This window comes from Ictalurus punctatus, chromosome 12, assembly GCF_001660625.3.
Source record: "Ictalurus punctatus breed USDA103 chromosome 12, Coco_2.0, whole genome shotgun sequence".
Classification (NCBI taxonomy): Eukaryota; Metazoa; Chordata; class Actinopteri; order Siluriformes; family Ictaluridae; genus Ictalurus; species Ictalurus punctatus.
The window spans coordinates 5028711-5039854 of NC_030427.2; the positions used below are offsets into that span (position 1 = coordinate 5028711).

General features: G+C 36.8%; 1 protein-coding gene across 3 annotated transcripts in view; it reads right to left on the reverse strand.

The window, feature by feature from the left end:
- The window catches only part of LOC108272962 (coiled-coil domain-containing protein 122), a 12731-nt gene extending 4905 nt beyond the window's left edge, over nucleotides 1-7826 (reverse strand). The window contains exons 1-5 of one of the 3 annotated variants that reach the window (XM_017481859.3): nucleotides 7649-7826; nucleotides 6928-7056; nucleotides 6649-6705; nucleotides 2764-2863; nucleotides 1560-1952 (exon numbers count right to left, since the gene is read on the reverse strand). In XM_017481859.3, the coding sequence (XP_017337348.2) occupies nucleotides 1560-1952; nucleotides 2764-2863; nucleotides 6649-6680 (525 nt within the window). In that variant the 5' untranslated portion in view covers nucleotides 6681-6705; nucleotides 6928-7056; nucleotides 7649-7826. Of the gene's footprint in view, nucleotides 1-1559; nucleotides 1953-2757; nucleotides 2864-6648; nucleotides 6706-6927; nucleotides 7057-7648 lie in introns of all 3 variants that reach the window. The other 2 variants (XM_047158976.2, XM_047158977.2) reach the window with 2 other exon arrangements.
- Between the last annotated feature and the right edge of the window lie 3318 nt (nucleotides 7827-11144).

An 11144-nucleotide genomic window follows, 5' to 3' on the forward strand; every position in this document is an offset into this window, starting at 1 on the left:
ATGTATTCACATCCACATTGGATGAAGGGTTTAGGAATTACAGCTCTTTAATATGAAGCCCCCTCTTTTTCAAGGGACCAAAAGTAATGGGACATTTGACTCAAAAGCTGTTTCATGGACAGGTGTGGGCTATTCCTTCATTATTTATTTATTTATTTATATTCATCAATTAAGCAGGTATAAGGTCTGGAGTTGATACCAGGTGTGGCATTCTCATTTGGAAGCTGTTGCTGTGAACCTACAGCATGCTGTCAAAGGAGCTCTCAATGCAAGTGAAACAGGGCATCCTTAGGCTGTAAATAAATTTTAAAATCCATCAGAGAGATAGCAGGAACATTAGGAGTGGCCAAATCAACAGTTTGGTACATTCTGAGAAAAAAGAATGCACTGGTGAGCTCTACAACACAAAAGGGCCTAGACGTCTATGGAAGACAACAGTGGTGGATGATCGTAGGATCCTTTCCATGGTAAAGAAAAATCCCTTCACAACATCCAGCCAAGTGTAGAACACTCTCCAGGAGGTAGGCATATCATTATAAAAGTCCAGCATAAAGAAAAGACTTCAAGAGAGCAAACAGAGGGTTCACCACAAGATGCAAACCATAAGCCTCAAGAATAGAAAGGCCAGATTAGACTTTGCCAAAAAATTATATAAAAAAAAACAGCCCAGTTCTGGAAAAGTATTCTTTGGACAGATGAAACTAAGATCAGCCTGTACCAGAATGATGGGAAGAAAAAAGTATGGAGGCTTGGAACGCTCATGAGCCGAAGTATTACATTTGAGCCCCTGAAATAAGGGAACTGTGTATAAAAATGGTTGCAGTTCCTAAACGTTTCATATGATATTTTTGTTCAACCCTTTGATTTAAAGCTGAAAGTCTGCGGTGCAATTGCATCTCAGTTATTTCATTTCAAATCCATTGTGGTGGCATACAGAGCCAATATGATGAAAATAGCATCACTGTTCAAATATATGCGGACCTAACTGTATCTGGGGACAAGTCAATAGCACTGCATTTATCCATCTGCGTTCACCTCATGTTTTTCATGTGCTAATTTAGCATCTTTTGTTTAGTCAATAGTTTATTATTCATGAGGAGTGCATATTCATTTATTAGTATCTTTTAGTAGTTGTGATATTTACTCTTGCATGCCTAGTGTCAATAAAATTCATTTTATTACAACTGTTTCTTTTTAATGTTCAGAGCCTCTACTAGTTATTAAGAATCTCACAAATCCTTCAGATAAGTCAGCTGGCAACCTTCCTTCAATTCACATTAGTTCTCATTTATTGAAGCAGTCCTTTTGGATTGTTCTCATACTGTTAAGGTGAAATTCTTTAGCTGGTGCCCCCATCTGACACTCTCATACACCCACCTTAAGTGATGTGTGACCGAAACTCACTACGTCATCGGTGCTTTGAGCTTTGAAAATCACTACACAACCTTAGTACACAGTATTCCAAATGTCTCAACAATTGCAAGATATATGTTTGATTTTTTATTCACCCTTCCTTATTCGTCAATGACGAATGAAAACTATGTTTTTTTATACTGTACCTGAACCTGTCGTATAGCATCTGGATTCTGTAAGTCCACCTTCAGTTCCTTTCTGTGCTCCCTGAGTCTCTTCACCTCTTCCCTTTTTTCCATCAACTCCTTATGAATAGCTGCTTGGCTCTCCATTGCAGAGACTGACATTTTGTAGCTCTCCATTTTATTATGGTAAGTGTTGTACCAAGCCAACAAGAAATGTGAGCTCTCTAATTGGTCTTCTATGATGTAGCTGAGTTTCATGTTTTCCATCTGGATCACCTGTATCTCTGTCTGCTGTCTCTCAAGTTGCTTTTGTACCTGTTCAGTCTCATTACTGATGCCACTGATTTGTTGCTCCTTCAGTTTAATGTTATTGGAAACAGTGTCATAGCTCTTTACCATCTTTGATAGTGTACCCTGCAAGTTGTGAAAAACGAGCACAGCAATTACTCATCCAGGAAGTCACAAAAGACCCAAGGACAACATCAAAGGACCTACAGGCCACTCTTGCATCAATAAAGGTCACTGTTCATAACTCCACTGTCAGAAAGACACTGGGCAAAAATGGCATCCATGGAAGAGTGGCAAGGCAAAAACCACTGCTAACCCAGAAGAACATTAAGACTCATCTGAATTTTTTTCACATGGGTGATATATACATATATATATTTTAACTATATTGTATGTTTACTCTGGTTGCCTTTGTTTTATGCTGTATTTAGTTTGAAGAGCTAAAACTATATAGTAGGACATATACACAAAAAAAGAAGAAATCAGGATGGGGCAAATATTTTTTCACAGGACTACGAAGCCTAAGAGAGTGTCTTTAGTCCTCTGAGACAGGATTGTTTTGAGATCTAGGGAAGAGGGCAAACATTTTCCATCACATTTTTGCAGATTTGAATTTCCCGACGAACAGAGTGGCTTCCAATATTTTTTTAATGGTAGACGTTCAGAATCACACTTTTTAACAATTAACAAATTAAAGGACTTAAAGAAATGCGTCATCAGTACTCAAATTTCCTTAAATGACGTCTTTACTTTGGCTGAATTAAGTTAACAGAACTGAACACTGAAGAAATCTGATTTAATTTCTTGTGTGTGAAATTTTAAGTAAGCACTAATGTGACACGTTTTAATAACGCAAAAAAAAAAACGAAAACAAACCAAAAACAAACAAACAAACAAGTAAAAGGTATTTTAAAAGGTAAACTGCTGAAACCTGAACCGAGTTTAGGATATGCTGTTTCTCCTTTAGCTCTGCAGCTTGAGACTCTGCCTGTTGTGTAGCCTCTAGAAGTGCACTGCAGAGAGTGAACTCTTGCTCACTGTCACAGGAGAAAACAAAATGAAAGAGTGAGTCAGATTAATGGCAGAATGAGCAGAATAGATGTAGAGGTTTGCAACTGTAGTAAAGATAGTTTGTGGTTTGAAATTCACACTTCTTTTGGCCGTAAATCCAGAATGCACTACTGTAGACGTGTAAACATTATCGCATGTTATTCTTCATGATTTGTGAATTCAGGTGATGTGGTTCCCCTGGTCCGACATCCGTGTTTTTTTTTTTTTTTTTAATTGCAACTATTTATTTTATAATCCGTGTAACTCAAAAAAAGTTAAACAAGTGGAAGACTGAAATCACTATCATCTTGACTAGTTTGATTATTTTTTTCCCCAGTTAGTTAATTTTTCCACAGCAAAATTTTTGTCCGTCAAACCTTTTTGAAGTCAGTGAGTTAGGAAGGTGAAAAATACATGGTCTTCATGTTTAACGGCTATTTCCAATAAACATACCATCTGAGTTCATGCAGATTCTCCTGTTTTAGTAAGAGACTGACTTGTGAAAACTATCATAAACATGTTTGGTTTATCTATTCCCATGGCATTGTGTAACAATGACATACAGGCTGTGTCAGTGGATAATGGTCCATGGCATTAGATAAAAAAGCTTATTTAAAAAAAAAATAATAATAAAAAAATAAAAAATTTTATAAAACCATTTAGATGGGTCATTCAAGGATCAAATAGACCGTCATGATTTGTGAATTGTTTCACAGTACATATTTTATATCTTAACCCTTGTTTTAGTTTACATCTTCCAAAAAAAACCTGTGTAATTGCACCTGGGAGGACATATTCATGGAACACTTTGCCTATTATGATAGATAAACATTATTTCCAGTTAAAACTGGAGTTGTGAATACTTGCCCAGTTTGATTTTACTCATATATGTTGGCATTGTGAAATCTTTATGTTCTAAGCCATAATAAGGAAATAAAGCCTTATAATTCTTATAATTGACCCACTAGATGGGTAATACTACACTCAAATAATCTATTATTTAATCACAGTTTGAGCTCTTGAGTCGACAGCTTATCAGAGAAATCAGTGTTACAGGCCTTAACAGGTCAGTATTATTCAACACTATAATACGAGTGAAAACACTAGTTTCAGACAAAACTGGATGTGTAAAAACTCAGATTTTGTTTGTTTTCACACATATTGGCATTTTGAAATATTTATCTTCTGAGCCATAAATTGTTCATTGTCTAAGCCATAAAATGAAGTCTTGAACCCTTCTTGTTTGACAATCCGATTATACAATATGTGCTACAGTGAGTAAAACATTTACCAAATCAATCTGTGAAAGTTTTCACAAATCCAGTTTTTCCCCCAGATTTTTCTGGTAAGCTATGAACTCAATGAATTCAAACAAATTTTAAAAGACAAACACTGAACTGTGAAACAAGAATTATAAGGCTTTATTTCCTTTTATGGTTTAGTACATAAATATTTCAAAATGCCAATATGTGTGAAACCAACCAAAAGAATTATTAAACTAATCTGTGAAAGTTTTCACATTTCCAGTTTTGTATGAATTAATATTTCTCCCTGATAGTATAATGTGTGAGTGTGAATGAAATAAGTCTCCTTAGGCCGATAATGTTTTATGAGGTTGCACTCAGGTCAAACATATCTTTAGAGATTTTTTTTTTTTTTAAAAACTGAACTGGGAAAAAATTCACACATCCAGACACACATCTGAGCCAAGTATGGCCCATATAGAGTGGGGCTTGAAAGTTTGTGAACTCTTTAGAAATTTCTATATACCTGCATAAATATGACCTAAAACATAATAAAATTTTCACACAAGTCCTAAAAGTAGATAAAGAGAACCCAGTTAAACAAATGAGACAAAAATATTATACTTGGTAATTTTCTTATTGAGGAAAATGATCCAATATTACACATCTGTGAGTAGCAAAAGTATGTGATGTCAACTTTTGATCAGTTGAACTGTTGATCAGTAATGCACATCGGCCTGGAGGAATTTTAGCACATTCTTCAGTTCAGAACAGCTTCAACTCTGGGATGTTGGTGGCCTTCCTCACATAAACTACTTGCTTCAGGTCCTTCCACAACATTTCTATTGGATTAAGTTCAGGACTTTGACTTGGCCATTCCAAAACATTAACTTTATTCTTCTTTAACTGTTCTTTTGGAGAATGACGAGTGCTTATTTTCGTTCTTGCTGCATGACCCACTCTCTCTTGAGATTCAGTTCATGGACAGATATCCTGACATTTTCCTTTAGAATTCCCTAGTATAATTCAGTATTTATTGTTCCATCAATGATGGCAAGCTGTCCTGGCCCAGATGCAGCAAAACAGGCTCAAACCATGATACTACCACCAGCATATGTCACAGATGGGATAGGGTTCTTATGCTGGTATTCTGTGTTTTCCTTTCTTCAAACATAACCCTTCTTAGTTAAACCAAAAATTATATTTTGGTCTCATCTATTCCCAAAATATTGTTCCAATAGCATTCTGGCTTTTCCATGTGATCTTTAGCAAACAGCAGACATGCAACAATGTTCTTTTGGAGAGAAGTGGCTTTCTCCTTGCAACCCTGCCATGTACACCATTGTTGTTCAGTGATCTCCTGATGGTGGACTCATGAACATTAACATTAGCCAATGTGAGAGAGGCCTTTAGTTACTTAGAAGTTACCCTGGCTGCTTAGTGACCTTGCGGACTGTTACACGTCCTGCTCTTGGAGTGATCTTTGTTGGTCGACCACTCCTGGGAAGGGTAACAACAGTCTTAAATTTCCTGATATATGTCTGACTGTGCACTGGTGGAGTCCAAACACTTTAGATGTGGTTTTGTAACCTTTTCCAGCCTCATGAGCTTCAAGAACTCTTTTTCTGAGGTCCTCAAAAATCTCATTTGTTTACGCCATGATAAACTTCCACAAGCATGTGTTGTGAAGATCAGACTTTGATAGATCCCTGTTCTATAAATAAAACAGGGCGCTCACTCACACCTGATTATCATCCCATTGACTGAAAACACCCGACTGTAATTTCACCTTCAAATTAAACGGATAATCCTACAGGTTCACATACTTTTGTCACTGTCATCATTTTCCTCAATAAATAAATGACCAAGTATAATATTTTTGTCTCATTTGTTTAATTGGGATGTATGAAGCTATCAGAGAGTCAAATCAATCTGTGAAAGTTTTCACTAAGCCATTTTTGTCTGTCAAACAAGGGTTAAAAAAAACTGAACTGAACAGGTCTAATTGATCCTTACATGACCCATCTAAATGGGACACACACATATATATAAAGCAATAATAAAAATTTTAAAAACCGGGGATGTCGGCTCGGAGGAATCGCCTCACCTGAATTCACCAATGATAAAGAATAACATACCATAATGTTTACCGTAGCGAATTACGGATTTACAGCCAAAAAAAATCTGAATTTCAAACCACAACCTATATTTACTCAGGTGAAGTTGCATGGTATATCTCTGCCTTATCTAATCGTTTGTTTATGTCCTTTTTGGGTATTTATCACAGCTGAATTGGCAATAAAACTGTAACGTTGTATACTTGTTAGCAAATGGCTAGCAACTATTGCCTTTCACAAAATTCAGCTACCTACAGGTAGCTAGCTAGGGTCAGATACTTGGTACATTCAACGCGCAGTTATAATTATTTTATTTATTTTAACGATTAAGCTAATGTCTTGGTAATATTTGGTTTTGGCTATGCTTATTACAATGCTCAATACTTAATTATAGAAAGTTTTAATGTTTACCTGGAGGATCTTTTCTTGCTGGACATAGTCATCTGTAGTTAGCTGTCATCTAGGTGGCTGTTATTTTGGACAGAAGAGTAAGCGCGTGAATCATGTGATGGAACGGGCATCCAAATGAACATCCAGAACAACCTCATTCATTCATTCATTCATTCATTCATTCATTCGAACCACCAAACCTGGCATGTATTTGGCTTATTATTATTATTATTATTATTATTATTATTATTATTATTGTTGTTGTTGTTGTTGTTGACTTAACAAGAGCCCTGGACCTACCGCCGTATTTTACATGGAGTGAAGACCGAAGTTATATTTGAGTCTTTTCTGGCCAGAGCACACAATTTCAATTGCAGTTATAATTGGCGAATGTAGTGTGCTGCGATTTGTTGGTTGCTCTCAGTGCCTCTATAAACAACATAAAAAAAAATAATGTTGCTCTTAGAAGGTAGAGTAACTCAACAAAACTTATGTGGATAATAATAACAACTCATTTTCAGATAATACAATTATAACAATGCTTATAATAATGCTTGAATTCAAATGTGCAGTGCTTTTAAAATGTTAATCAAAAATACTTAACCAGCTACATTTCAGAAAATACATGCCTGTTTTAGCATGACAAAGCGTATGCTATATAGCTAGATCTAGCAACTTCGCAGTTGATGAGATGCTTTGTCTTAATTTACACCACTAGTCATGGAAAACTGAACACCTGCAGCGGACAACGTGGAGGCTTTTATTTTGAAATATCTTGAACACGACTGGAAGTCAATCCCGTTTTGGGGGATACTTTCACACAGAGCCCTTGAGAGAGAGAGATGCTGGCGCTTTCCCCCTTCTTCTTTAATAAATAAATAAACAAATAAAATAATGTGACAGACAGTAGTGTTTTTATTTAAATATAATAAATAAGCCTAATAGTAAATAAACATGACAATCACTTGTTTTTGTTCTCTTTATCAACTAATACAGTGAACAGTGAGAAAATGGACTTTACTGTTTGACGATATAATCCATAATGTCCGCGACAGAGTGCTCTCTGTGAGGCATAACCAGCGTCCTTCTTCGCCATATAGGGAATGAGTGAACCAGTGAGCGGTTTCAGACACAGCCAGAGCTACGTCAACGGACGTTCCAAACGCTGGATCGTCACGTGACTCATGTAGACTTCAGATAGTTCCCGGATGTTCTTGGTGGTCTATTTGAATCTATAGCGTTAGACAGACAGAAATGCGGATTTTGAAGTAATTAGTAGCCAATACATGCACTGATTTAAATTCTTTATATAACACACTGACATGTGTATGTAATATGTATATTACATATTAACCCTAACCCTCATATTAGTGGATTTAAAAAAAACAAAACATCCCTGCTGTAACTATACATACATACATACATATATATATATATACATACATATATATATATATATATATATATATATATATATATATATATATATATATATATATATATATATATATATATAGTTACAGCAGGGATGTTTTTTTTTTTGTTTGTTTTTTTTTAAATCCACTACTATGAGGATTAGTGTGGTCAATTATCCTTATCTGCACTGTTAACATACCATGGTTAAAGACCATGTTGCTGTTGTTTAAAGTTAATTTATATATATATATATATATATATATATATATATATATATATATATATATATATATATATATATATATATATATATATATATATAAAATTAAAATTGTACGTTAGTCAAGGGCAATCATTAATGTCATCTTTATGACTTTCAGATAGGACACGAGACCGACAGGTGACTATCAATGATTATCAACTCTCTGCACAATGGGTCAGTGGACTAGCAGCATTATAAGAGTGTTGTATTGTATTGTATAAATTAAATAAATTTTAATGTTTACAATTCTTATGTACCCCTGCACTTATGAAAATATACATTAATAAATAATATATTCAAATACACATGTATCCAGCATACACATATATTTGATGTATTTTGACTCTTGCTATGCACTCATTTACAGCAATGGATTTATAAATAAATTAGAAGCATGTCAAGCATTTTGTCTGTGTCCTTTCCTCAATGTTGTCCTTGTATAGTGTCTCCACCTTGGTTTGCTGTGCTGCATGGGGATGCTAGAGATTGCTCAGAGAAAGGAGTACGATGTATGGTTTCCCCACTGATGCGAGAGGGGGAAAATGGTTGGCTCAAAATATATAGATTTAAATATAACATAAACTTACAACACCAAAAACAATGTGAGGTAATCATACTTAAGTGTATTTGCACTTTCTTTATTTCGCCATGGGTATTTTTAAAGTTGTGTTTATTAAAAATAAGGTACAGTGAAAGACCCAGGGAGCTGAGACTCATGGTGAGGGTGCTGTGTCGTTGCAGAGACTCTTCGGGCTGTTGCCTCATGTTCTCAGTTGTCTTTTAACTATGTATAAAGTGTTCCCTAATACTGTGTCCTTGGATGAAATGACAATCACTCCAAGTGTTGAGTTGCACATGCTCACAGGCAAATATGTCATTTTATCAGGTCACACATGAGTAGCAACACATGCTTGTGTGTTTATGTTGGCTAGAAACACAACACAGTGGAAGCAAGTAGTGGCATATCATTACAGTGGCAATTCTACCAATGGAACACAGTACAGGCCAATAAATATTCATATAATACAGAGGGAAGCATCCATAGGGCTACATGTGCTTACATTTACATTTATTCATTTAGCAGATGCTTTTATCCAAAGCGACTTACAAATGAGAAAATACAAGCAAAGCGATATATCAAGCGGAAAACAACACAAGTAGTGCTACCATACAAGATCCATTGAGTTCCAGAAGAAGTGTGCAGAGTAGAGGTGTAAGTGCCAGAGTAATTTTTTTCTTTTTTTATGGGTTGGTTAGGTGTTCATGGAAGAGGTGGGTCTTTAGCTGTTTTTTGAAGATGGTGAGAGATTCTGTGGTCTGGATTGAGGTTGATCCTGCAATAACGGAGGCTGCATTTTCTAGGAACCTAGGTTTTTAGCGACAACGCCACCTGCCGAATTAGAGGACCAATGACCGCATGTGTTTTCTGGCAACATAGAAGATGGACAACAATCGGAGTGTGAAAACCAAATGTGAATCAATTCTTATTTGTTTAACATTAAAAACAATCGTGATGCGTTGAAATGGACAGCAAAGTTAACGCAGCCAAAGTGACAGAGTTGCTAATTATAGTCTTAAATGAACTTAGAAACCACCATATATTAGCTTCTAATGCTGTAAAACGTACTGTTAGTATATTTGTTTAATGAAACTGTAATGAGACTGGCAAGCCCCAAGTATGTGTGGACTTAATGAGTATGATAATAAATTCTAGCTAGCACATTAAACTTAAAATATGATAAAAGCATGTTGATATAATGATATAAGCCGTTTTTAATCAACTCTCAAATTTTCTCACACAGAACAACCTCCTGGACACCAAGCAGTCTGGCTTCAAGAGCAACCACTCCACAGAGAATGCTCTGCTTTCCGTCACTGAAGCCTTATGACTAGCAAGATCAACCTCTAGATCATCCTCATCCTACTCGACCTCTCTGCTGCTTTTGACACTGTGAACCATCAGATCCTCCTGTCAACTCTCTCCAGCCTGGGCATCACTGGAACGGTTCTGCGCTGGGTGGAATCCTATCTCTCTGACAGATCCTTCAAGGTATCATGGAGGGGAGGTATTTCTGAAACTCAGCAACTCACAACTGCCGTTCCACAGGGGTCAGTTCTGGGTCCACTCCTCTTTTCTATCTACACTACATCTCTAAGGTGATTGAGTCTCATGGCTTCTCATATCATTGCTATGCTGATGACACCCAGCTCCATTTGTCCTTCCAGCCTGACAATCCATCCGTCTCTGCACGCATCTCTGCTTGCCTTTCGGACATCTCGGTCTGGATGAAGGAAAACCATCTTAAACTTAACCTGGCAAAATCTGAGCTTCTCGTGATCCCAGCCTGTCCCTCAATCAACCACAACCTCACTGTACAGCTCGGCTCACTCACACTCATGCCAACCAGGACGGCCAGGAACCTTGGGGTGATTCTTGATGACGGCTTGACCTTTGCAGACCATATCTCAGCAACTGCAAGGTCCTGTAGGTTCAACCTTTACAACATCAAGAAAATCCAACCCTACATCACCAAACAGGCTACACAGATTCTAGTCCTGTCTCTTGTTATCTCTAAACTGGACTACTGCAACTCACTGCTTTCAGGCCTCCCAGCCAGCTCCATCAAACCCCTTGAGATGATTCAGAGTGCTGCAGCACGCCTCGTCTTCAACCAGTCCAAGAGAACCCATGTCACACCCCTCTTCATCTCCCTCCACTGGCTTCCTGTAGCTGCCCGCATCAAGTTCAAGGCCTTGATGCTCACCTACAAGACCTTGTCTGGAACAGCACCCTCCTACCTCAACTCTCTCCTGAAGGCTTACGTTCCCTCTCGCAATC